The sequence below is a fragment of the Rhineura floridana genome, unplaced genomic scaffold (assembly GCF_030035675.1).
Source record: "Rhineura floridana isolate rRhiFlo1 unplaced genomic scaffold, rRhiFlo1.hap2 scaffold_44, whole genome shotgun sequence".
Taxonomy (NCBI): domain Eukaryota; kingdom Metazoa; phylum Chordata; class Lepidosauria; order Squamata; family Rhineuridae; genus Rhineura; species Rhineura floridana.
The window spans coordinates 17,705-42,608 of NW_026902524.1; the positions used below are offsets into that span (position 1 = coordinate 17,705).

A 24,904-nucleotide genomic window follows, 5' to 3' on the forward strand; every position below is an offset into this window, starting at 1 on the left:
GGTATGCTCCAAGCAACTGTGGTTGATGCTTAATGCATCATGCTTAATGATGTCACTAGAGCCCACCCCGTGACATCCCTAGGGCCTGCCCCTGAAATCCCAGGGTTTGGGATGTTTCTGACCTGGCAACCCTAATCCAAAAACCAATGGTCCCACAACATGCCCCAAACTGAAGAACTATGCTCAGGAGTTATTCTAAATCTCTCCTTCTATTGTTTCCAGTGGGAAGGAAATCATATCAATAAGTAAATAAATAACTAGCCTGGAAATGAATGTAAACATACTCCTCCATCCTCACAGCCACCCTGTTGGTGAGAGCCCAGCAGGGTGTAGGATAAGATGATTCAGCTACCTTCAGTTTTTGTGCAGCCACATGCCGTGGGATTGCCTGCCCCTGAAATCTTAGGGTTTGGGATGCTTCTGACCTGGCAACCCTAGTGTCAGCTGACCCACTGAAATCAAACCACGTGGACAAAGGCTCAGTTCACAAACAGCCAATGATTACCTGATTGTCAAGTCTTGCCATGTGTCGGGCTTCCCAAACACAAACAACTAGCTGATTGTTGGGTCTTATGTAGTGCTGTACCCTGTGCTCTGCAATCTCCCACAATCAGCTGATTGTGGGGGCTTGATTTGCAGGTGATGCCAGTCAGCTGATTGACTGTATCATAAGCCCCCTTTTCGCAAAGCTGAGTCTTTACCTGTCCCACACCTATATGAAATCAGGTGTAGGGCAGGTGAGCAAAGCTTGACCAAAACAACCTCACAGGCTAAATGGAAGGCCTGTAGGCCAGAGATTCTGCACCACTGATTTACATGGAGATGCTTAGAGAAGTGATCCATGCTGGAATAAGACACTTGTAGTTAGTTACCGGGGGGGGGGAACATGTTATAGACAGGGTAATGTTTATGCTCTTCTCACTATCTTGTAATTTTGCTTAAGTATCTCTTCCTGCTTCTTCTTGGACCACTTTCCTTTGTTCTCCCTCCATTTAGTGAAGTCATGCCATCCTGTGCTCTCACTCAAAGAGACTATGTATAAACCTCAGCTTTTCTCATTTTTACCAGTGGTCTTAACAGACTGATTTATTCCCACTGCTGTGTAACTCTGCTGACTGGAGGTTTGGGCTAAAGTGTCTTCAGCTCTAAAGATGGATGCCCTGGAGGCTGCAATTCTAAACAGTCTATTTCTCATTTCCAGCTACTAGTCCCAGGGATGTCTTGAAAAGGTTTGATGAAAGCAAACAGACTGATACTTAAGGTTAGTAAGACAAATGTATAGTGGGTGGAGTAACCTGATTCTGGGTAGAGATGTCAGACCTGTGTTGGATGGGTTTGCATTCCCCTGAAGGTGCATATATGCTATTTAGGTTTTCTCCTGGACTTTGGAGGCACAGGTGTCATCAGTATCCAGGAGTCCCTTTTCTCATTTTGGCTGCTCTACCAGCTAGTCCCCTATCTAGAGAAAGGTCTTGCTACAGTCCTTCATGCCTTGGTTACATCCAGACCAGATTACCACAATGCACTGTGTGGTGCCGCCACTGAAGATAGTTCAGAAGCTTTGGCTGGTGCAGAATGCAGCTACTGAGTTGCTTGTGGGAGCCAAGAAATCAGGGCATATAACAATTCTGTGCCATCAGTACTGGTTGTCAGGACCTTTCCAGACCCAATTTAGTGTTGGTCATTACTTTTAAAACCCTAAGGGGCCTTGGACTGTATTAAGGACAGCCTATATGTGTATGAGCCTGTTCAGCCACAGCAGTCCTGCCAGTAAGGAAATGTGTTTGGCTGCTTTTGCTTTTAAGCAGGTCTTATAAGACACTGCCTGTTTAAACCTGTTCATTAATTAAATAGTGAGTGTATGCGGGATGTTAGTGTTCTCTTTAAAACTGTAATTTTAATTGCTATTTTTTTCTGGTGTGGAGTAAAATGTTTTAATATTATTGCAATTTGACATGTAAACCTTTAATCGATTTATGATTTTGTGAACCATCTTGAGATGGAAAGGCTGTTCACCTGCATGCTTGTCCCCTATGCAGAATTAAGAGGATTGGCCAGACAGTGGAAAAAAGTGCTTTGCTAAAAGACGATGTTGTGCACAATTTTTAAAAAGCCTCTATTAGACCTCTATTGAAAAAAGTCCTTGGTGGACTACTCCAAACAATCATTCAAATATACTTTTTTGGACAAGGTTCCTGTTTGTGATGATAGCCCATCACCAGGTATTTTTGGATATTCTGGTTATATGGCTCCATCATTCTGGTTCTGAAAAGGGCCTTGGACAGCTGGTGGATGATTTTTGTTCTGAATTGGATATAGTAAGTGCATCTCTTTTGTTCTTGTACGTGACCAGAACAGCTTGTGATACAATCATTGATGGTACCCAGCTGGTGAACTGAAGTTAGTGAACTATTAGTGACTTGGTGAACTAACAGTTAGCACTTAAAGGCACTCATCATTGGCAGAGACCGTGCTCTCCTCATGGCTTGAAATATTGATGGTAGCTATATGGGACAGGGCCTACTCAAAGGGGCCTACATTTTGAAATCCTTTCACATCCTATCCCTGTATAATCTCTCACATGGAACACTGCTGTGGGTGCTAGAGTTTGATCTGAAATAAATTCATATCTGCCCAGGTTTCTATTGCATAACATTCAATAAATATATATCTATTTTTAAAAAATCTGACCAGTCTTTTCCTGACCCATAAGATTGGACCCTGTTTTACATTTGTTAATGTAAATGTTTCTAATATGGTTTTAGGGTGTGTTTTTGTTTTAATGAAATATTTGTTTTTGGATGGTATACCACTAAGAGATTTTTGAAATTAGAGAAATGTTATTAGCAGCAGCATCATTCCTTTTTTAATTGGATGTGAAGAAACTACTCCCTAAATTCAGAGTGCAAACTGCTGGAATTTTCCAAGCCTAATTAAGGTCATTCATCCCTATGTTGGCTCACTGGACAATTCTATAGCTGCTTTAAGGAACAAATTGGCTTGCAACAAATTGAAAAGAGGGAAAGTAGAGGCTATGTTCTTTGTTCATTCATCATTTATAATACATGCTGAGAGTAAGGCAAATGGTAGCCAAAAGCCACTGCCAGTGGTGAAAGGAGCTATCACTTGTAGGTTTTTTGGTAAAAAAATAAATGGGTAGTTCCAGACACAGAACCTATAAGCGGCTGAGGTAGTTCTATAGGGGAAGTTGGGGATATATTTATTTACTACACAGTAATTACACAAAAGGACTCTTTACAGGAAAGATGCATTATTTCCATTCTTGGCCAAAGATGACATCACATCAAGGGGAGAAAACATTTGTTGAGGGGGAAAAAGGTATGTGAAGAGATTAATTCCCCTAACCCTTTCCATCCAACTGTCACGTTCTTCCTCTCAAATGAGCCTCCTTCATGTAACACAAAAACAAAAAACTTGTACTTTAAATTGGGGATTAACAAGCAAATGGTAAAGGACGATCACTTGCTTCTGGTGATAAGCCTCTTATTCTAAGATAATTTAAAAGCTGACATGGACATTACTGCAGCTGGTTAGCTACCACTGGAAATAACCTACCAAAAATTGCACGTGATTTAGCAGTGGTATGTCAACTGACGCAAGTGTGCAAAAGGTAACATCTGTTGCTCAAACTTCTTTGTAAAAGACTTCATTTTTCCTTTGCTGCAGGTTTCTTTTTTCTGTGCTAATTTAATATTTAATCATGAAGCAAATTCAAGAATATCAACTGTTCAAGCTTTGAAGTCAGATACCCTTTACGTATATTCTGAGTGGCAGAGCTGTGAGAGAAATCCCTTAGGGAAGGCAAAGGCCTGAGGGAAAGAATAATTCAAAATGCAAAAGAATGTTCATAACAGCTGTCAAATCCATGACCTCCAAGCAAATGACAGTCACTACCTGAATTCAATGTCTTGGAGTCTTCTTTATTATCATCAGCATCATCCTAGACTAATTTTTTATTTTTTATTTTTGTTAAATATACCTCTGCAGGGCACAATCACATACAATCAATACGATTGGTAAATTACATGAGCTCTATCCCAAGCATATATGCACCAAAATGTCAAAAAAGTTATTAAAAAATGAACTCCACCCAAAAAGGTGATAATGACTTAAGAATGTCTCGGGGAGATTGGTACAATCCTAAAAAGACCAAAGGAAACTTGGCTTAACACCCCCTCCCCCCCCGCACACAACCATAAAGGATGCACACACGTTTAGAGAAATCCCACAACTGGAAGTGGTCAGGGGAATTTGAGAGCGAGGCAGGTTTGATGAAGAAAAATAAGGAGCAAAATCTAGATTATTGACTGCAGGTCCTTCAAAACTAGTTTTAAAATGCCACCATGCTGCTGATAAAGTCGCCTTCAAGGAAAGGGGTCCATGGTTAGCAAAGAGGCTGCTTACATAGCAAGCAGAGACTGTAAGGCAATTGTAAACTCACAATAGGCAGCAGAGAATCAATTTATGCATCTGTACAGAGCTTGAAACTCAGCTCTGTAGACAGCTGGCAAAATAAGTGGGACTGCCAGTCTTGTTCCCTACCCCTAGCTACCTTTATCTAATGCTCAGTTGGAAGGCTCTCCCTATGCAAATCCAGTTGAGGGATTCTGATCCAGTTACACAACCTGGTTTTGGATGCCAAAGACTTGTGAGTATTGTCTGCCACAACAAACTAACATTAATGACAAGAGGGCACAGAGGTGGTCTTCTTGCACATATCCCATGTATTCAATGTGACTTGTGTACGAAGATATTCCCACTTACAAATTGTGCCCAAAGTCACTTTAACATACACAGAAGCAAACAAATTTTGTTTATAGCAAACACCAAATACTCCACAGGATTTTGTTTTTATAAAAGATATGTATACATGTAACATCAGCATATCTAATACTTTTAATTTTGAGACAGAGAGAGACTGTATTTAAGCTTTATAGTTTTTCTTTTGGTAAAAAAAAATCCCAAACTGTTGGCTCCAAAATGAAACACTTTTTTGTATGTGGGGGGAAAAAAAGCATCATCTGGCTATAAATATGTAAGTTATTTAGGTATAGGCAACTAATGTTAGATATCAGAACTGAAGCAATCCAGTCAGATGGTAATTGTAGCTATTACTGAACTTTTAAGATATCATCATAATGAAAGCTGAAAGTAATCACTGCCTTTCAAAACCAGACCCTTATTGCAGTAGCTCAGAGAAATAAAAAAACAATTTCAGCCATAGTAATTCATTAAAACACTGACCATTCCAGACATGTTTACCACAGGAATCCCACTGAAGCAGTGAAGGGGCAATTTTCCTGTTTTACTTTGGACATCATTAATATGTCCCTAATAAGCTACAGTTTTGATAACTACAGAACTGTCTCTGGGTTGATTCAGTGAAAAAGGAAATAATTTGGGGTGTTTAAAAATTATTACTTTGATGAATATTGGACAACTGTTCCTGAAAATGGTGGATTGTCTTCCCCCAGAACTGAATATCTGCTGCTTGTCAATAGAAGCAAATTACAAACAACCTGTGATCAACTCACGCACCAGGGAGATGGTGAAGTTGAAGAAGTATTTTTGTAGTGCTTTGTGGATTCCCTTTCTGGGGGGAAAATGGCATTCTGCACCCTACAAAAGATATAGTTAGTCTCTATTCATGTTCTGTAAAGAGCAGTTACATCAGAAACCATTTGGTGAAGCAGGGACATATTTAATCTCATGCAATTTATAGTTTAATCAATCAGTGTGTGAGTGTGTGTGTGTGTGTGTGTGTGTGTGTGAGAGAGAGAGAGAGAGAGAGAGAGAGAGTGAACACTGTGAACTGTAAAATCGTCCTTTGTGGTATGTGCCATATTGAGGGGGAGTAAAGAAGTGGAAATGGGGAATTCTGTACCAACATTTAATTGGCTTAATTTTATACTATTAAATAATAGTATAAAGCTGGCTATGGTTTCATGTGAATGAGCAGCATACTCCTCAAATGTTTCTACTGGCTTGTCATGTTGTCTAAAACCCAAGCTTGAAGTTTGTTTTCTCTGAACACAGTACGAGCAGCAAGCCAAGAACAAATGTTGGTCACCACTCATGGTTTGTTTGGAGGGGAAAAAACACAAGCCCTGGTTCAGGCAACATGACAAGCCAGATTTTGGCTTGTTTCATCTGCAGTTTGGTGACAGAGCTTTGGAGCAGCATGCACCAGCATACTCACTATTCACATGAAACCATAATTTGTTTTACACAATGATTTAATGCGATGTGTGAACTGGTTCACTATATTTGGACATGATGCTTAGAATTACAAGAATGAGCTTCTATGAACCTTGGACTTGTGCACTCATCCCCTCCTCCAAAGTGGTTGCCAGAAGGAGCTTGAAAGCTTCTGTTTCCAGTTTAGATTAGCCAGAGTTTACCATATTGCCCAAGCAAAAAAAAAATGTAGTTAATCTATGGTTTGAAGCTGGCTTGTCTAAAAAAAGAAGTTGAGCATTTTCTCCTGGTACAGACCACATGGCAAGCTGTAGTTAATCTAAAACAAACAAAATATTCTGAACCCCTCCTTGCAGCTGTTCCAAGGAGCATGCAAAGACTAACACAGGCTTGTTGTAATGCTAAAAACATGTTTTAGCACTATGTCTTAATGAGGCCATTGTCATATTCTTTCTGGAGCAGGCCACTATGGGGGCTTGATTTAGAATATAAAGTCAAATATTGACTTTAATCAACCAATACCACTGAAGCTTTCTTTTAAAATTCTCATTCATACTAATAATGTAAACTGTTGACTTTGACAACACAGACTGGACGAAGTAAATATCTAGGGTTGTCAGACTCCAATTGGGAAGTTCTGTCTGCCCCTTTAAATATTTTGAGGCAAGGGGAGAGAATGCAATTTGCAGGCTTTCCATCCAGTTCTCCCACTGGTATACTTGTCTACCATCTACCTCCATGTAGTATAAGATAAAACTGGAGTCCTGATTGTAACAAATAGGGTGTGAGAGTGGATGATGGAATAAGGATGGGAAATGTGTTTGTGGTATATTTTCTTCTGCTCCTTCCAGATCTTTTAAAGAAACAGGTAGGATTTCAAGAGTACAGCCTGGCAAACCTAGCTCTGGAAAAAAGTTTCCTTCCATAGAGAGAAAGATTTACAAACTTGTAGACCATCATGTAATTTACACTATGAACGTATTGATGAAATTAGGGAAAACAACTGAAGAGTAACCTCCTTGGGGCTGTTTACTTTAAAGAAGCCAATGCCTGCTTTAGTGGAAATATGAAACCAAGTGATTTTTGGTTATATATTATTGCCTTTATGAATTCATGTATTAATCTTTGACTAATGAGAGAGGGTTCTATATAGTTTGGATATGCAGAAAAAGGATGTAATGTGTCATATTTCCAGGACAGAATGCAATATACTTTCTGTAGCCAAGTACCACAGATCTACCTGCACAAACAGCATGAGCAGTGTGTCTCCATGCATTTACTTCTGCTTTTCATTACATCTGGTGCTACTTCCATTCAAATTCTTCAAGCTTCCTTATATTTACTTTTACTAGCGTTCAATAGAAAACTTGAAGCAGGAACAATGACAGTAAACAATAGCTTTTTAATAAGCCTTTTTTTGCAAATTGCAAATTGAACCATGATGGGAGATTGTTCAAGCATTTAAAAAAATAGAAAAGGGGAGCTATAAATGGCTGCAAATTTAATGAGGCTTAAACATACCACTTCTGAAATGTGCTAATAATTCACCATCACTGAATGTATTTTTGTAAGGCTCAACAGTCATGAGCGTTTACATATGTTTACCAGTGTTAAGAGCTGAAAACATAAAACAATGTTAAATCCAAACTGGCTAACCCAGTAAAATGAATAAAATAACGCGCCCCCCCTCCAAATCAAGAGTAAAGCACAAGTCTTTGGCTCTCCTTGAACAAAAAAGAGGGGGGTATTTCCCACATTTATACAGACCCCCCTCATTTGCCTACCAGTAGGGACAATACCACATTTGTGCATCACTGAGTAATAACACCATTAGAAAAGGCAACTTCACAGAAGTTATTGGCTAAGCGAATTCATCTGAATGCTCTGTTTTGAGGCAGCAAGCTTTCAATTGGTGCATGATCAGGGAGGGTGATGGAGGGAAATGAAAAAACAAGAAGCAGAAGGAGCCAGAATAGCTAAATTAGAATGGATACTGCAAAAAGTTAACCTGAAAGAGTAAGAACGTACTTAAATTATTCTAGGGCAATAAGAATTACATTTGTTCATACACTGAATGAGTTTCTTTAATATTATTCTGATCCTCAGTTAAACTTTTAAAAGTATTACCTGTAAATCCTTCATAAATCTTCCATAGGATTGAATTTTGTTCTATTTATCAAGGAGTGTTTCAGTGAGTACACATTACTAAGCCGACTATCTGATGTCATACCACCAAAGTATAAAGGGCAACAAATGACTATAATGCTCTAACAAGGACTAAAGGGAACAGGAGATTAAATAAAAAATAAAAATTAGAATCCATTATCACTTAGTGAAAAGAAAGTGGTAATCTACGGAAGAGTTCACTAATCACAGCTATGAAAATTTTATGCTAAACATATCAGAGAAAAATATGTCAGACACTCAAGCACAGCATATATGAAGGATGCTCCTGTATGGTTCATCTATGATGGTGATGTATGTGTATCTATGTATATGACTGTTTTCCTGTTTCCTAACTGTAATGAGGCATCTTGAGTACAAAGGTACAGGATCTGGAAGCTGGTGTCAAAGCTAGCAGATTCTGGATCCCATTGGATGGTTTCAAAAGCCCACTGTGTTGTGATATTTCTAAGAAACCTGATAGAAACTATATGCAAGAAAAAATTGATGCAAGGGGAATGCCAGCGGACTTTTCTCTCCAAGTTTATGTACTTGTAACTCAAGATTCTGAAAAGGGCTTTTTTGAGAGCCACTGGAATTATCATACAGCTGCTATTTCTCAGGTTTCAATAATTACTCAATCTCCTTGCTAGAGAAGGATTGCCCCCACCCAGCCCTTTACCTTACATGGCATTAAAAGTTCCCAGTATAAGGACCCCAGGAAAATTAGATTATAAAAGGCCAAAGTAGATCAACTACAACAGATGTTAGGAACCTTTGGCCCTCCAGATGTTGCAGTATTGCAACTCCCATAATCCCTGACCCCGATTGCTAGATCTAGAGTCCAGGAACATTTGGAGTGCCAAAGGTTTCCCACTCCTGAACTACAGATTCTTCTATTCAGTACATTTCACCAAACAGTCACTGAAAAACTCAGAGCCTTTTCCTAATTCCTTATGTGTTCACATTTGTTGATTAAATTTCACACACAAAAATGAGGGAAATAGGAAACTAAGCCAAGATCAATGTGGTTTGAGGAGATTAAACAAAACGATTTCCTTGTGCAAACAGGACAATAACCTAGACAGGACACTGCACAAAGTGCAGCTCCAGGTGGTGGTGAGACAAATATTAAGAGGACTGCCTTGTAAGCTCACATTGAGAGCATGTACCTTTATAGCAGAAACTTTTCAAACAGGATCAGCAATGACATTTTCTGTTTTTCTGCCCATGGCACACATGGCAAACAGATTAGGCACATGTACAAACTACTTTTTGCAATGTCCCTAAGCATGCATAAAAATCTAGGCACATAGTTTGTACATGCAGAGGAACAGTTTAGACAGACTAGTGAATGTAAGGTGGCTGGGCTTGCCACCATGATCCCACTCCCCTGTATCGGGTGGGGAACCTTTTTGGCCTGGTGGGCTAGATCTTTATGTCCCCCACCTCACCCCATGGGCCAACTTTGACAGGTGGGTAGTCTGACATAAGGATGATACCAGGTAATTGGCAGATGGGTGATCCCGCTCATCAGCTGATGCACAGGGAGTTCAGTCTTACTTTCTGCAGGCTTCAGGTGAGTGATAAGAGTTCCTTGTGGGGTACTCTCTTATGCACTTGAACTTAGTAGGATTGAACTACCTGCCCATCAGCTCATGGGTGGGGGTTTCAATCCTGCTTTCTGAAGGGATTGAATCCCCCTGACCATCAGATGAAGTCACCTGATGGCTAGACGGGGGTGGTTTATGAAATATGGCCTTACAGACCAAACTGGAACCTCTAGCAAGCCAAGATTAGTTCATGGGCTAAAGGTTCTCCACCCTGCCTTTTACATATACTCACTGTATGCACAATGAAATGCAGTCAGAAAACTTCTTGTACAGGAAATTAAGCTCCTTGGTACACCTAACAGAAAGCAATTTTTTCTTTCTCCAAACTAGACTCTTATTGGAGGGGAAGATCTTTGTAAGAGAGAGCTGCATAATATATGTCCCAGGTTGACTAAACTTTTTTTTCTTGTAAACAAAAATGAGACAGCTGTATTCTGGGCTAGGCCCTTTAGATTAGGAATAATGGACCCGGTTAGCTGAAAAGAGTTCCTGTGTCATGAGAAATGATAATAATAATTGTCTTTACAAGCAAAGGTAGTTTAGTGCTTACTTATTTCATTCCTCTCTCGGTTTCCCTCATCAGGAAAATTGTAAAGGTGTGAAGGGCTCTCTCAAGTAAGCAATTCTCTTAAGAACTATTTCTATCCAGACTTCAATGGAAAGTGGGGAGGTTGGGTGGGGATGGGGAGAGAAAGGTGGTGTGAAAGAACAAGAAACATTTCTTGGGTTAGAGTGGTATGTGAATTTATGAGAAAGGGAAGATGAAAGTTAAAATGCCCTTTATTTTTTCAGTGCCTCTACCTCCCAGATGTTTTATAACAGCTGCGCTCATGTGAAAAAATTCTTAAAACATACCCAATATATATACAGATATAATTACATATATGTGTGTATATATAGATACATACATACATATATATATATATATATTTATTTAAATAAAAAAATGAATGCTCGAATCCCAAGCCAATACATTTATCAATTTTTTTGGCCAGCCAGGTCTGTAGGGCATAATCAAATTCAATGTGAAATAGTATATAAATGCGGTGCCTTGACTGGGCAAATTAAATAATCACTACTCAACAGAGTCTTCTGCTTAGACTCTCCTACTGGTAGGCAACAGGGGGCCTGTATCCCCACCATTATGTTTTATATAACAGTAAGACAGATGCAAAATAACTGAAGTTTGCTATGACCTCAAAAGGGTAAGGGAAGAAAAACAACTTAAAACAAGATTTATAAACTTCTGCTTTTACCCAACCAAAGCAATGCTTCAGCTTATTACATAACCAGTGCTTTCTGTGATTTATAGTAGTCTAATCCATATGGGAGAAGCAGGCTTGTCTACCCACATATACGTCGGAGGGAAAGAGGAGGAAGTCAAAATATGCACAGCATGAGTAGGACTACCGTCTGCATAGTGGCATTTTAAGGACAGTCTTAAATGTAATGGCATCTGCAGAAACAAGTGTTTCTATCCCATGTATATCCTGAAGGGTGTTGCTGTTGAGACAGAGTTGCTGAAAGCAAAACTGAGGAGTTTTATTATCTTGTAAGCGAGTCTCAGAGAAACCCCTGACTTTCAGAGACTGAAGATGGCAAGGAGAGTCAACATGCCTCTCCAATGCAGGTGTGTGACAACTAAGAGCAGCTTTGGATGCAAGAAAGAGGCAGAGGGAACAGGAAGTAAAAGTGCCTGCATTTTCTGTCTTCATGCTTCTCCGTTACACCCATAGTAGAGCTTTAGCAGTTCTCACCTTTGGCAGATGCAGAAGATGCATTAGGATACTATGCAGTCCCTCAGAATACAAAAAAATAACAGAAGTTCTGCTTTGGACCTGACAAAGAAGCAGAGAGGCCGGCATTTCTCATCTTTAACACCCATCTCTAGCACATCTGAAGCTACTCTACACTTGAGAAGACTGGCTGCCTCTAGAGAGTGCCAAGATAAATGAAATATTAGCCAATTTATACTGAATGAAGAATCAGATACCTCTAGCCTCTTCAGAAATGGAAAAATCATTTTCACTCTGAGGTTTTCTTTGTACGATAGTTTTGTTATTGCTGAGGTGATGATAAATGCTTCACAAATCAAAGTTAAAAAGTTATCACATTTAGAAAAAATATGATGGTAAATTGCAAGGAACTAGCACTGTTACAGAGAATTACTTTCAGAAACTCTGTTACACATTTTCTGACAAGGCAATTTAGAGCTTCCTCCTCTGTCTCATTCCCTGTTTTTTTTTTCACTCACACAAAACAGTGGTGAGCTTATTCTGAAGGGAGGAGGAAAGAGGAATTATACACTGGGTATGTAATAATACCAAAATAAAAGAGAAAACCTACCTCATTAAGGTCATACAATTAATCAAACAGAGTGTGTGTATATATATTTATATATATAATATGTTTCTTTTAAAGCCCTGGCATTCAAGGCATCCAAAGTTATTAAAATAAAGTTCATTCACAGAACAAAAACAAATTTAATCTGAGTTGCTTGCAGATACTGCTAATTTTCATTTTTTTAATTAAAAAATGTGTTAATGTGAACTATGTGCAGGGTTTGTTCTAGTAGTGGTGTTGTGCACATTGTCTCAGGACCTGCCATTGTTGCAGTTCTTGCTCAGTGTCTCCCATTATCTCAATGAGGGGAAAGGTGACCCCCTGACAGAAGTGGAGAGAGGCTCTTGTTCCTTCAGGGAGCAGAAGAGGGCGTTGCTCCTGTCCTCTGGGCATCCTGGTCACTTCCTCCCCCTTCAGTATCCTCTGACAAGCTCAGAGCTGCAGTTTTTTTCGAGAGGAGGCCAATGGTTTCTTGGGTTGGAGCTGATCCATTTGGAACATCACTGCTGAGGAATGTATGTCAAAAAGGAAAAAGAACAGTGAAGGCAGTGCGGTGAGGGAAGAAGAGAGAGAGAAACTGAATAAAGGAAGAAGAATGAGAAGACACCCTGAATATGGGTGGGCATGGTGTCCCAGATGGCCCCTGCCAATGACAATCCAATACTGAATGCTCTAATTACATACTTGGTGAAGACAGATATGCATTCTGAAGTGTAGTGGGACTGGTTTCAATTTACATTTCTTTATTCTGAGATACAGATTTTCCAGGCAAGGAATATGTGTTGAGGCAAATTCTTCATACTTTAGAATGCATTTTTGTGTTCAGCCATAGTATAGTCATAAATCACCAAAACAGAATATATAAGACGACAATTTATTTTCCAACTGTCTTGGATGTATTTTGAGAGTGTGTCCATATTTACTTTAACTTATTTCATTTGTCTTGTTAAGTTGCATCTGTTTGAACTTTCTCATCCTCATTTAGGGAGCAGTAACCCAGTAGTGTAACTAGGATTAGATGTTAGATGCTTTTTTCTCCAAGCACAGCATAGAGAGAGATGGTAATTGGGCAAAGGTAATTTAATAAATATTTGACAGTTATTAAAACAACATTGGATTATATAATGCTTAGTTTTCAAGGTAGCATAATTAATCACTTTTTTTAGACATCAGATGAAAAGAAATCAGCTTGCTTAGGGGGTTAGTGAGGGCTGCACACCAGGCAGAGGAGCTACTCTATGCTGGTGATCACACTGGGGAGGGAAGAAAAAATGCTAGAGACATGTGTCTGTCACCAGCTTTTACCAATCACTCTCCAAAAGGTGTCAGTTCAGGAGTAATTCTTCTGGGGAGGTGTGGAATAAAAATGACTAGTAGGTGAACCAAAAATATCCCTCTGAACTAGGTAAGTCTTGAGAACTATGCTGTAAGAAAAAAACAATAGGACTGCAATGTTAGACACCAATTTTGCAAGTATCTTTGAGGTTCCTATAGGAAAATGAAGTTGCTACATTGGAAATCTGGTGGAACCAAAAGGAAACACAAATGGACACAATCCTGCCAAAGTTGAGCAGTTTAAGTATCATTCATTTTAGTGGTAGAGTCAAATGAACCCCTCCTATCTTTCTCATTGAAATCTTGAAAATGATTACTAAACAATAGCATGTAATCCACTCCATTTACATGAAGAAGCAACACGCTTTACCTTAATCTGTATTTTTACTTTGACTAACTGTAAGATACACCACTTTTTGTTTATCTTGCTGATGCTGCTTTCCAAGTCAGATTTGAAAATTAGAATTACTGCATAGAAAAAAATCCACATTTAGCCTCCTTAAGGAGCATCTTCAATGGAGTCTGGCAATATATAATACTCCTACTAAATGCACTGATAAAGACCGTATTTGCCCAACTAAAAAGTAGATTTATTTGCAGTACTTTCAAAGTCATAACCATATAAATACAAGCAATAACACTGCTTACATTATTGTTAACTCTACAGTTATCTAGTGGTCAGTGCAAATCTTCAATTAAAGAGTATAGAAAACACAGTTCAACCAACCTATGACCTATGAGGTTAGATTTCTGTTTTTTTGTCCAACCTATTTAATTTAGCCATCATAAGTAGATAAACTGTATTTCACAGTATGTAATTTTGAAATACAATTGTACCTATTAAGTATCTAGAACAGATCTGCACAATTTGTGACCCACCAAGCTAAGGGCAGCCCATCAAGCCATGTACTATGGCCCTCTAGGTCTAGGGGCTCAATAAAATCTTTTTGTTGAGTCTCTACAAATGCACTAAGAGGAAGATTTGTCATGCATCTGGCACAATATATGGTAGCTAGACTGAATTTGACTTGATGTGTGGCCTAATCTGGTTAGCTTGATCTAGAATCCTGATCAGATTTAAGCCAGCTGATGTCTATATTTCCAAGGTGCTGAAACCAAAATCATTCTGCTAAGGTGGCTGGACAGTACTGAAAACAACAATGCTCTTATTCTTAATGTATGTAGAATGATTTCATGTGTTTGGGAGAAACAACTACCACTGAAAAAAGTATGCTGATATCAGAGAAGTACCATTTCCCATGACTGTCCCTCCCCCCAGCTTTGATTGCTTTGAACCACAGCTACAAAATGAAAATAATTGTGCCTAATATTGAATACCTTAATCAGATCAGACCCAGTGTGGTGTAACGGTTAAGGTGTTGGACTGCGACCTGGGAGACCAGGGTTTGAATCCCCACACAGCCATGAAGATCACTGGGTGACCTTGGGCCAGTCACTGCCTCTCAGCCTCTGAGGAAGGCAATGGTAAATCCCTTCTAGATACCGCTTACCATGAAAACCCTATTCATAGGGTCACCGTAAGTCGGGATTGACTTGAAGGCAATGCATCAGCATCAGCATCAATCAGATACAAATTTATGAGCAAAAGTTGTTCTATTACCTGAATGTCAGTGCAAGATCCTCAGATGGTACCTTGCTTTGCTGTCCATTTTCAGTCTGCTTACTGGCACTCACTTTGCTTTTCACTTCCAATGAAGATTGGCTCTCCTGGGGAAATGATAGGAAAGCCTACAGTTCACTATGTAAAAAGAGATTCTCCATGCCTGTTCCACAGATGAAGAAAAAGGTAAATGTAAACATATTGTGTAGACAAACTGACACAAAATCCATAGGGCAAGGAAACATGATATTAGACATCTGGGTTCTGTCTATCTGTACAGGATACACAGCTTCCCAAAAGGACATATACCAAGCAGCAAGGTCTGAGGAAGTTTATCACCACAGGCTGGAAAACAACTGCCCCACTTCCAAATGCCATTCAATAGGTGTTCTGTGCAGGCTGAAACACAGTGTGTGTAGTGTAGTGGTAAAATTTTGAAGTGCAGGAGCTCATCATGAGAGCTCCCAGGACATCCTCCCAAGGAAAGTCTAAATCTGTAGGCAGCTGTGCTAATCCATTTTATATTATAATACCCAATTTTTAGGTGAGCTGGCAAAGGGTGGTATGTGGTTAGCTTTTGGAATTTGGTGGGGGGAGACCTGGGTTCATATGATCAGCTATGTGACACAACTGCAATCCTATGCATTGGTGCATACTTTTGACTGCATAGGCTCAATCTGTAACACACACTGAGAATTAACAAAAGATCTTCAGCCAGCTGAAATGCATCTTTTAGCTTTTAATTAGAAATATGTACAATCGTGCAAAGAAGTATTACTATTTAAACTGCTAACATGAAGTAGGATATCCCTTCCCAAAAGGAAAGAGTATCTGGCGTCTGCTTATTTTTCACATTCTGCAGTTTATTCTATGCTGATCTGTCACAAACACTAGTGCAATTTGAAATCAGGCCAACAGCACATCTAGTCCAGCATCCTGTTCTCACAGTGGCCAACCAGATGCCTATGGGAAGCCCACAAGTAGGATCTAAACACAAGAGCACTCTCCCCTGCTGGGGTTCCAGCAACTGGTATATGAAAGCAGACTGTCTCCGATAGTGGACGCAATCATAGCCATAATGGCTAGCAGCCACTGACAGCTTTATCCTCCATGAATTTCTCTAATCAAAGCTAATCCAAGTTAGTGGCCATTACTGCCTCTTGTGTGAGTGAATTCCACAGATTAACTACGCACTGTGTGAAAAAGTATTTTGTTTTGTCTGTCTTGAATCTTCCAACATTCAGCTTCACTGGATGTCCACGAGTTCTAGTGTTACGATAAAAGGAGAAAAACTTTTCTCTATCTGCTGTCTCCATGCCATGCATAATTTCACTTCTTTCATGTCATGTCTTACTCGCCTTTTCTCTAAACTGCAGCCTTTCTTAACACAGGAGTCATTTCACCCCCTTGATGATTCTGGTTGCCCTTTTACAAACTTTTTCTATTTCTACAGTATTCTTCTTGAGGTGAGGAGACCAGAACTATTCACAATATTTTCAAATGTGGTTGCACCATAGGTATGTAAAACGGCATTGTGGTATCGGCAGTTTTATTTTCAATTCCTTTCCTATGATCCCTAGCATGGAATTTGTCTTTTTCACAGGTGCTGCACACTGGGTCGACATCTTCGTCAAGCTATCCATGATGACCCCAAGGTCGCGTTCCTGGTCAGTCACCACCAGTTCAGACCTTATGAGCATGTACATGAAATTAAGATATTTTACTCCAGTATGTTTAACTTTACACTTGTTTACACTGAATTGCATTTACCATTTTAACGCCCATTCACTTAGTTTGGAGAGGTCCTTTTGGAGCTCTTCACAATCCCTTTTTGCTTTAACAACCCTGAACAATTTAGTTTCATCAACAAATGTGGCTACCTTGCTGTTCACCCCTAACTCAAGATCATTTATGAACAAGTTAAAAAGCACAGGTCCCAATACTGATCCTTGGAGGACTCCACGTTCTATATCCCTCTACTGGGAGAACTGTTCATTCATCCCTACTCTCTGCTTTCTGTTTCCTAGCCAATTCCTGATCCACAAGAGGACTGTGATGTCCCTGTATTTTAATATCTGTAAATATGGTAAGTGCAGGTTTATTAAGCGATACGGTAAGTGACTGAATGAGAGGGGGGAGTACATGGACTAGAATGCTGGAGAATGTTGGATGATGATTGGCTGAGTGTTTGAATGGCTGAAGGTATAAATGAGAGGATGACAATTGAGTCGGGGGGAGTTGTGAGAGTCGTGAGTGGAGAGTTATTTGGATGAGTTGGTTGGCAGAGTTCTGAGGGAGGGTTGGATTATATTTGGCTGGTATTTAGGCAGAATATATAAGACTGGAAACATAAAGAGTGACACTATATGAAACCATATGCTGCTTGAACATTCCTAAAGTTATCTTGTTATTACCTGGTGTTATCAAATAAATACTTTTATTGGTTTACCAAAAGCCTGATCCTTGGCTGGGGATACACAGACCAGAAGGGAGGGCAGGGTAATTACCAAGGCTGGAGGGAAACAGTATCGAATAAATGGTGGCAGCGGTGAAGAGAGATATTGTAACATCGTCAAGTATCCAGAGCAACCCAGGATTGTATGCTTTATAGACAAAGATACAAGGGGGTTGTGGACAGCAAGGGCACCCAGACACAAAGTAACAAGCCATAGGGAGACTAAGGCAAAGTCTCTAGCAGTATTGTTTACAGGGAGTGACTGGTGGTGCTGCCTAGCAGTGGGATCTTGTGAGATCTGTGCTAGAGCATGTGAGAGAAGTAATAAAAACCAAGATCTTGACAGGTGGTGGCCCTGGTGGGAGTATCACAGGTAGAGCCAGCTGGTGGGATTGTCACATGTAGTGGCTGTAGTGGTGGGATACGAACAAAAGAGAGTCCCTAAAAAGTGGTGTGACTGTGAAAGGAATAACAAATAAAGATTACTTGTGAGTGTGTGGTAAAAGTGTCTGAGCTCTAAGAAACATGGTTGAGTTCATGAAAATGAAAAGAGAGGAGCTGGTGGAAAAATGTATAGCTGTTAATTTATCTCATGAGGGTAAAGGAGTGGATGAATTGAGGGTGGCATTAATAACATATACGTCAATCCAAACCAAAGAACCTGTAAGAGAAGAGACCCCAGAAGGGTGCTCAAGTAATCCTGGCTATATAGAGTATTTAAGAGAGAAGTTAAGATGGGAACGTGAGGAAAAAGATAAGGATAGAGAGATTGAGATGGTGAAACTGAGGATGGAGATTGGAGAAAAGGAAAAGCAACGTGTGATGGAGGCTGAGGAGAAGGAAAAGCAACGTGTGTTGGAAACTGAGAGATTGAGAATGGAGGCTAAGGAGAAAAGCAGTGAATGTTGGAGACTGAAAGTTTGAGAATGGACGCTGAAAGGTTAGAATTAGAAAGGGAGAAGTTTCATTATGAGGAGACAAGAAAAGAGAGACATGAAGCAAAAATAAAAGTTACCCCTAAAGACTTTGCTGTGTATGAGCCTGGTCAAGATCCACAATTTTACCTCACAACATTTGAAAAGGCAGCTCAGATGTGGGGGCTACCTGAAGATAAATACATGCAGTATTTCTCAAATTTAATTAAAGGGGATTTGGCTGAAGTGTATCAGTATTTCCCCTCAGACAGGCCAGTGACATATGCTGAATTTAAAGAAGCAGTGTACAAAAGATTTAGACTGGGGCCTGATTATTTTAGAAAACTTTTCAGAAACTGCCAGATACAGACAGGGAGGTCTTTCATGGAGTTGGGAGCAAAACAGATGGACATATTTGAAAAATGGCTGACAAGTGCTAAAGGAAGAGGTGAAAAGCCTCATGATATTAGACGAATTATATCATCAATTGCCATCAGAAATTAGATTGCTGGTCAAAGATCGTTTACCTCAAACCAATCTGGTTGGATGGGGAAAACACCAAGAGAATTTAAATCAAAACCAAATAATAATGGCAGAAGAGATGTGGTACCACAGAGAGTAAACCCTCAAATAAAATCAGAAGGGCACATGACACCTCAGTTTGGGTCTGTGTATCCTAAAAGGGAGGAGAAACTCTGCTACAAATGTGGTAGGCCAGGACATCTCCGTTTCCAATGTGAAGCTACAAACCCTATCAGTAATCCTGTTCAAGGAAGAGCAGTGAAAAGCAAACAGAGAGGGGGAAACAAAGAAAATACAATTCTGTCAAATAAGCTGATCAAATGTTAAAGATTTTGACTCAAGCTTGAGAGAAGTATGTGTGCAAGGGGCAAAATATTGGGCTTTGCTAGACACTGGTGCTGCTCAGACCTTACTGAGGCCAGATTTGATACGATCTGAAGAAATTTTACCTCAGGAAAAGTTGGTAATCCAAGGCGTGAGAGGTGAGCCAGAAAGCATTCCCATGGCCCTAGTGAAATTGAACTGGAGAGGAAAGGAGGAGATGTATAAAGTGGGTATAAATGCCCAGCAACATGAACCTGTAATTTTGGCAGAGATGTTATGGGATCCCAAGGAAAAATCTATGTGGTGACCAGACAACAACTTGGTAAAGCAGCAGAAGCCATTTTATCTGACGCTGAACAGAACAGGGTGGAACCTGTAACCGAGCCTGAGGTCGCCATTCCTAGTGTGTTGGAGTGAATGAAACTTTGTTACCAATGTTTTCTACTGCAGAAACACAACAGTTCAGGGATGAGTTGGAGAAGGATAGCAGTTTGAATCCAATAAAGGAACAAGCCCTTACACAAAGAATCCCATTTACAGAGACCCTGAGAGATCAAACTGTGTGGGAGAATGGTGTACTGTATAGACTGTGGTTACCTAAAGAGAGAGAGAACTGCTGTGAACCAGTTAAACAATTGATTGTGCCTAGCAAATTCAGACCCAGATTGCTAGACATGGCACATGATATTCCTTGTTCAGGACATCTTGGAATAAAAGAGACAAAGAAAAGGCTGACTGCTCATTATTATTGGCCAAATATTTCCAAGGATGTCAAACAGTACTATTGTTATATGCCAAAAAGTGGGAGATAAGGTCATGGCATTCATCCCCAGAAAATACAATAAACTACAAGCCAGCAGGGGACCATACATTATTAGAGAAAAACTTGACACATGGACATATGTAATAACAGCAGACAAATTAAAAAAAATAAGGTAGTACATGTGAATATGTTAAAACCTTATCACACCAGGGATGCAAAGGTTTTGCAAGTTACCTTGTTCCCTGAAGGAAGTGGTCCTGATTTACCAGACTTAGTACAGGAAAGCAAGGCAGAAGGTGGGTTAGATCAGTTGGAATGATCGGAGGAGGTAGATGGAAAAGTCCAGGAAGAAATTATGAGTGTTTTGTACAAATATAAGGAACTTTTCAGCAATAGACCTGGTAGAACCAGTGTAGCAAAACATATTATTGACACTGGAAATCATTCCCCAATTAGATCTACCCCTTATAGAGTGAATGGAAGAGTGTTGGACGAAATCAGAAAGCAAGTGAGAGATATGCTGGAGTTGGGTGTGATTTGAAAATCAATTAGTTCCTGGTCCTCTAGTATAGCGCTGGTACCAAAGAAAGATGGGACAATCAGATTTTGTATTGATTATAGAGCTAAAATAAAATCACAGTTCTGGATGCATACCCCATGCCTAGGGTAGACACCATGTTAGAACTTTTGGGGGCAGCAACAATCATCTCCACAATAGATCTATGCAAAGGGTTTTGGCAGATGGAGTTGGAAGAGCAATCCAGGGCTAAAACTGCTTTTAACACACCTGATGGGCTGTATGAATTTACAACACTACCTATGGGGCTTAGGAACTCACCAAGTTCCTTTCAAAGATTAATTAACACTATTCTAAGAGGCATGTCAGATTTTGCTGTGGCATACATAGCTATATTCAGCAAGTCAGTGCCTGAACATGTTCAACATTTAACAGCAGTGTTGGACACACTTAAAAAGGCTGGTTTAACCATCAAAGTAAAAAAACGCCAGTTTGGGTTACACGAAGTAAATTACCTAGGGCATAAGGTGGGGAGTGGAAAGATAACCCCCTTATGGGATAAAGTAGAGGCTATCCAATCTTGGCCTGTTCCCATAAACAAGAAACAAGTGAGAGCATTTCTAGGTATGGCTGGTTATAGAAAGTTTATAAAGGGGTTTGGAGAAATAGCAACCCCACTGCATGAGTTAACGCAGAAAAAGTGTGCTGAGTGCATGAGATGGGATGAAAGGTGTCGAAAAGCTTTTGACCAACTGAAGCAAGCATTGTGTCAGAGTCCTGTATTGATAGCTCTGGACTTTGAGCAGCCTTTTATCGTGGCGACAGATGCGTCGGATTTGGCTCTTGGAGTTGTGCTGATGCAAGAGAGGGAAGGCATCAAGCATCCCATTGCATATCTGAGTCGAAAACTGTCAGCGAGAGAATGGAACTACTCATCGGTTCAGAAAGAGTGTTTGGCAGTCATGTGGGGCCTGGGAAAGCTATGTCCCTACGTGTGGGGAAGGAAGTGCACGGTCATCACGGATCATCGTGCGTTGCTGTGGCTGGACACTATGAAAAACAGCAACACCATGCTGCAAAGGTGGTCCTGGGCACTGCAGGAATATCAAGTAGACTTTGTTTTCATCAAGGGAAAGGACAACGCGCTGGCGGACGGACTTTCAAGGCAGACTGCTGATACTACAATCAAGTGATCCAGATGTGAGACTAAAAGGACACTCTACCCCTGAGTGGCGGACACTTGTATATAACGCATCGTATTATTCCTGGGTACAGGAGTAATACTTTGCTTTTATTTAAAGGGGGGGTAAATGTTATGTCCCTGTATTTTAATATCTGTAAATATGGTAAGTGCGGGTTTATTAAGCGATATACGGTAAGTGACTGAATGAGAGGGGGGAGTACATGGACTAGAATGCTGGAGAATGTTGGATGATGATTGGCTGGGTGTTTGAATGGCTGAAGGTATAAATGAGAGGATGACAATTGAATCGGGGGGGAGTTGTGAGAGTCGTGAGTGGAGAGTTATTTGGATGAGTTGGTTGGCAGAGTTCTGAGGGAGGGTTGGATTATATTTGGCTGGTATTTAGGCAGAATATATAAGACTGGAAACATAAAGAGTGACACTATATGAAACCATACGCTTGTTGAACATTCCTAAAGTTATCTTGTTATTACCTGGTGTTATCAAATAAATACTTTTATTGGTTTACCAAAAGCCTGATCCTTGGCTGGGGATACACAGACCAGAAGGGAGGGCAGGGTAATTACCAAGGCTGGAGGGAAACAGTATCGAATAAATGGTGGCAGCGGTGAAGAGAGATATTGTAACATCGTCAAGTATCCAGAGCAACCCAGGATTGTATGCTTTATAGACAAAGATACAAGGGGGTTGTGGACAGCAAGGGCACCCAGACACAAAGTAACAAGCCATAGGGAGACTAAGGCAAAGTCTCTAGCAGTATTGTTTACAGGGAGTGACTGGTGGTGCTGCCTAGCAGTGGGATCTTGTGAGATCTGTGCTAGAGTGTGTGAGAGAACTAATAAAAACCGAGATCCTGACAGGTGGTGGCCCTGGTGGGAGTATCACAGGTAGAGCCAGCTGGTGGGATTGTCACAAGGACCTCTCCTTTTATTCCAGGACTGTTAAGCTTACTCAGGAGTCTTTTGTGAGGTATCTTGCTAAAATCTTTTTGAAAGTCCAAGTATACTGTATCAACTGGATCTATCTATATGCTTGTTGACACTCTCAAAGAACCTACTAGATTAGTGAGACAGGACTTACCCTTGCAGAAGTCATGTTGGTTCTGCTTCAGTAAGCCTTGTTCTTCTATATGCTTGGTTATTTTATCTTTAACAATACTTTCCCACCAGTTTTCCCAGGATAGTCCCTATGTTCTTAGCCTCAGAAACAGGAACACTGGCAGCAGCCAACCAGTAGAACACCTTCGTACAATGTATAAGCATAGCAACTCACCAAGCAACAGCAACTTCTTCAGTCTCCTCTGCTCACCCTACAAAGCACTCACCATACTCAGCTCCCGGGTTCTCTTCCCGATTTCCCTCTCCACCTGGTGCAGCTCCAAGCTCAGCTGTTCACTTGAGATCATTCCAGGCCACTTAGGAGGTGGCGGTGGGGGCTGTGGTTGGCCTGCCAAGGGGGTCGCCTCCCTCTGCAACAGCAGCCTGTTACTAACAGCCTAAATGCACAAAGCCAAGCACATACACAACTGAGCACACAAAATACACCATGCAGACATGGGAATCAGGCCAAAGTTTAGGAGTATTGCTTGGTTCCCAAAGCCCAACCTTCCTTGATCTCACATGAAATACACAAATTTGCCATTATTCCCAAGGATGTTTCACACACACATGACAACAATCTTAAAATAGAAATACAGTTTATCAAACATGCAGTTTTTCTGGATTTTAAAAAAACTATTCAGTCTTTCATTTCAGCTTGCTGCAATGTAGTGACGTGTGGAAACATGCTCTAAGAAAGTTGTGTGACAAAAACAAATGCCACTGACATAAGAAGTTCCTTGCTGGATGAGACCAAGAGTTAATTTAGTCCAGAGTTCTCTTTCTAGCAGCAGCCAGCCACTCTGGAAAGCTCACAAGCACAGCAAGATGGTGACAACCATCCCACTATTAATCCCCAATATTCAGAGATATACTTTGAATAACTATCATGACCAATAGCCATTAATAAGCCAGTTCTTTGGGAAGTTATCCAAGATGGAGGCCATCACTCCTTCTTGTGGCAATGAATTCTGTAAGTTAATTACATGTTATCTGAAGTAGCACATTCTTCTCCCTGACCTAGCTCTACTGTCTACTGATTTCACCGTGTGATTGAAGGGGAGACATAGTTGTACATGGCTACCTTTTTTACATTCTGCAATCTAAACTTTATGCAAGAATTGGCTGCCTCACTCAAGGTATCTTAATGATCATCTGTAATCACGCTTACTGTACGTTGTGTTGAGGTGAAGCTGATCTGCAGTGTCCATTCCCTAACATACAAAAGCTTGAGTCCCACTCCGACCTAGTTCTGAAGCAGTAGTTTTAAAGCACTGCATTCTGGGGAACTCTGGAATTCCTTGGAAGCTTATCAGGGGTTCCTTAATGAGGTGGTGGCAGTTAAACTTCTTTGAAATACAGTTTCCCTATCACTACTGATCTTCCCTTGTAATCTGTAACTGCAGGAATGCTGTGCGTAACTTAAAATGCATTAATACAGGGCAACATATATTCTAGGATGTAGTCAGTTCATCATGAGCTTGGCCAGTGCTCATGATAAACTGACTACATCCTAGAATATTTGTTGTTGTTATATACCTTCAAGTTGATTGCAACTTATGGCAATCCTATGAATCAGCGATCTCCAATAGCTTCTATTATAAACCACCCTGTTCAGATCTTGTAAGTTCAGGTCTGTGGTTTCCTTTATGGAATCAATCCATCTCTTGTTTGGCCTTCCTCTTTTTCTACTCCCTTCTGTTTTCCCCAGCATTATTATCTTTTCTAGTGAATCATGTTTTCTCATTATATGTTCAAAGTATGATAACCTCAGCTTCATCATTTTAGCTTCTAGTGATAGTTCTGGTTTAATT

At 40.2% G+C, this 24,904-nt stretch overlaps 1 protein-coding gene across 4 annotated transcripts; it reads right to left on the reverse strand.

Annotated features, from left to right (window-relative positions):
* Positions 1–3,920: 3,920 nt before the first annotated feature.
* LOC133375415 (roquin-1-like) lies at positions 3,921–23,490 on the reverse strand. 4 transcript variants are annotated; one of them, XR_009760228.1, is made up of 3 exons: positions 23,318–23,490; positions 15,295–15,401; positions 3,921–12,841 (listed from the first exon to the last, which is right to left on the reverse strand). XR_009760228.1 is itself a non-coding variant. In XM_061606986.1 (3 exons), the coding sequence occupies exons 1-3, from the start codon at positions 23,396–23,398 to the stop codon at positions 13,669–13,671; spliced, it is 282 nt and encodes a 93-aa protein (XP_061462970.1). In that variant the 5' UTR covers positions 23,399–23,490; the 3' UTR covers positions 12,864–13,668. The 4 variants fall into 4 exon arrangements, 1 of the variants encoding a protein (XP_061462970.1); XR_009760227.1 differs by having other exon boundaries at positions 3,921–12,844; XR_009760229.1 differs by having other exon boundaries at positions 3,921–12,844; positions 23,266–23,490.
* Positions 23,491–24,904: the final 1,414 nt, after the last annotated feature.

Bases quoted from the DNA above. Each gene is read 5' to 3' on its own strand.
- LOC133375415 (XM_061606986.1), bottom strand. From the start codon at position 23,398: ATGATCTCAAGTGAACAGCTGAGCTTGGAGCTGCACCAGGTGGAGAGG. The intron at 15,402-23,317 runs GTGAGTGCTTTG...TCATTTCCCCAG, and splicing joins GAACCCGGGAGCTGAGTATG to GAGAGCCAATCTTCATTGGA. The intron at 13,763-15,294 runs GTAATAGAACAA...TTTTTCTTACAG, and splicing joins GATCTTGCACTGACATTCAG to CATAGTTCTCAAGACTTACC.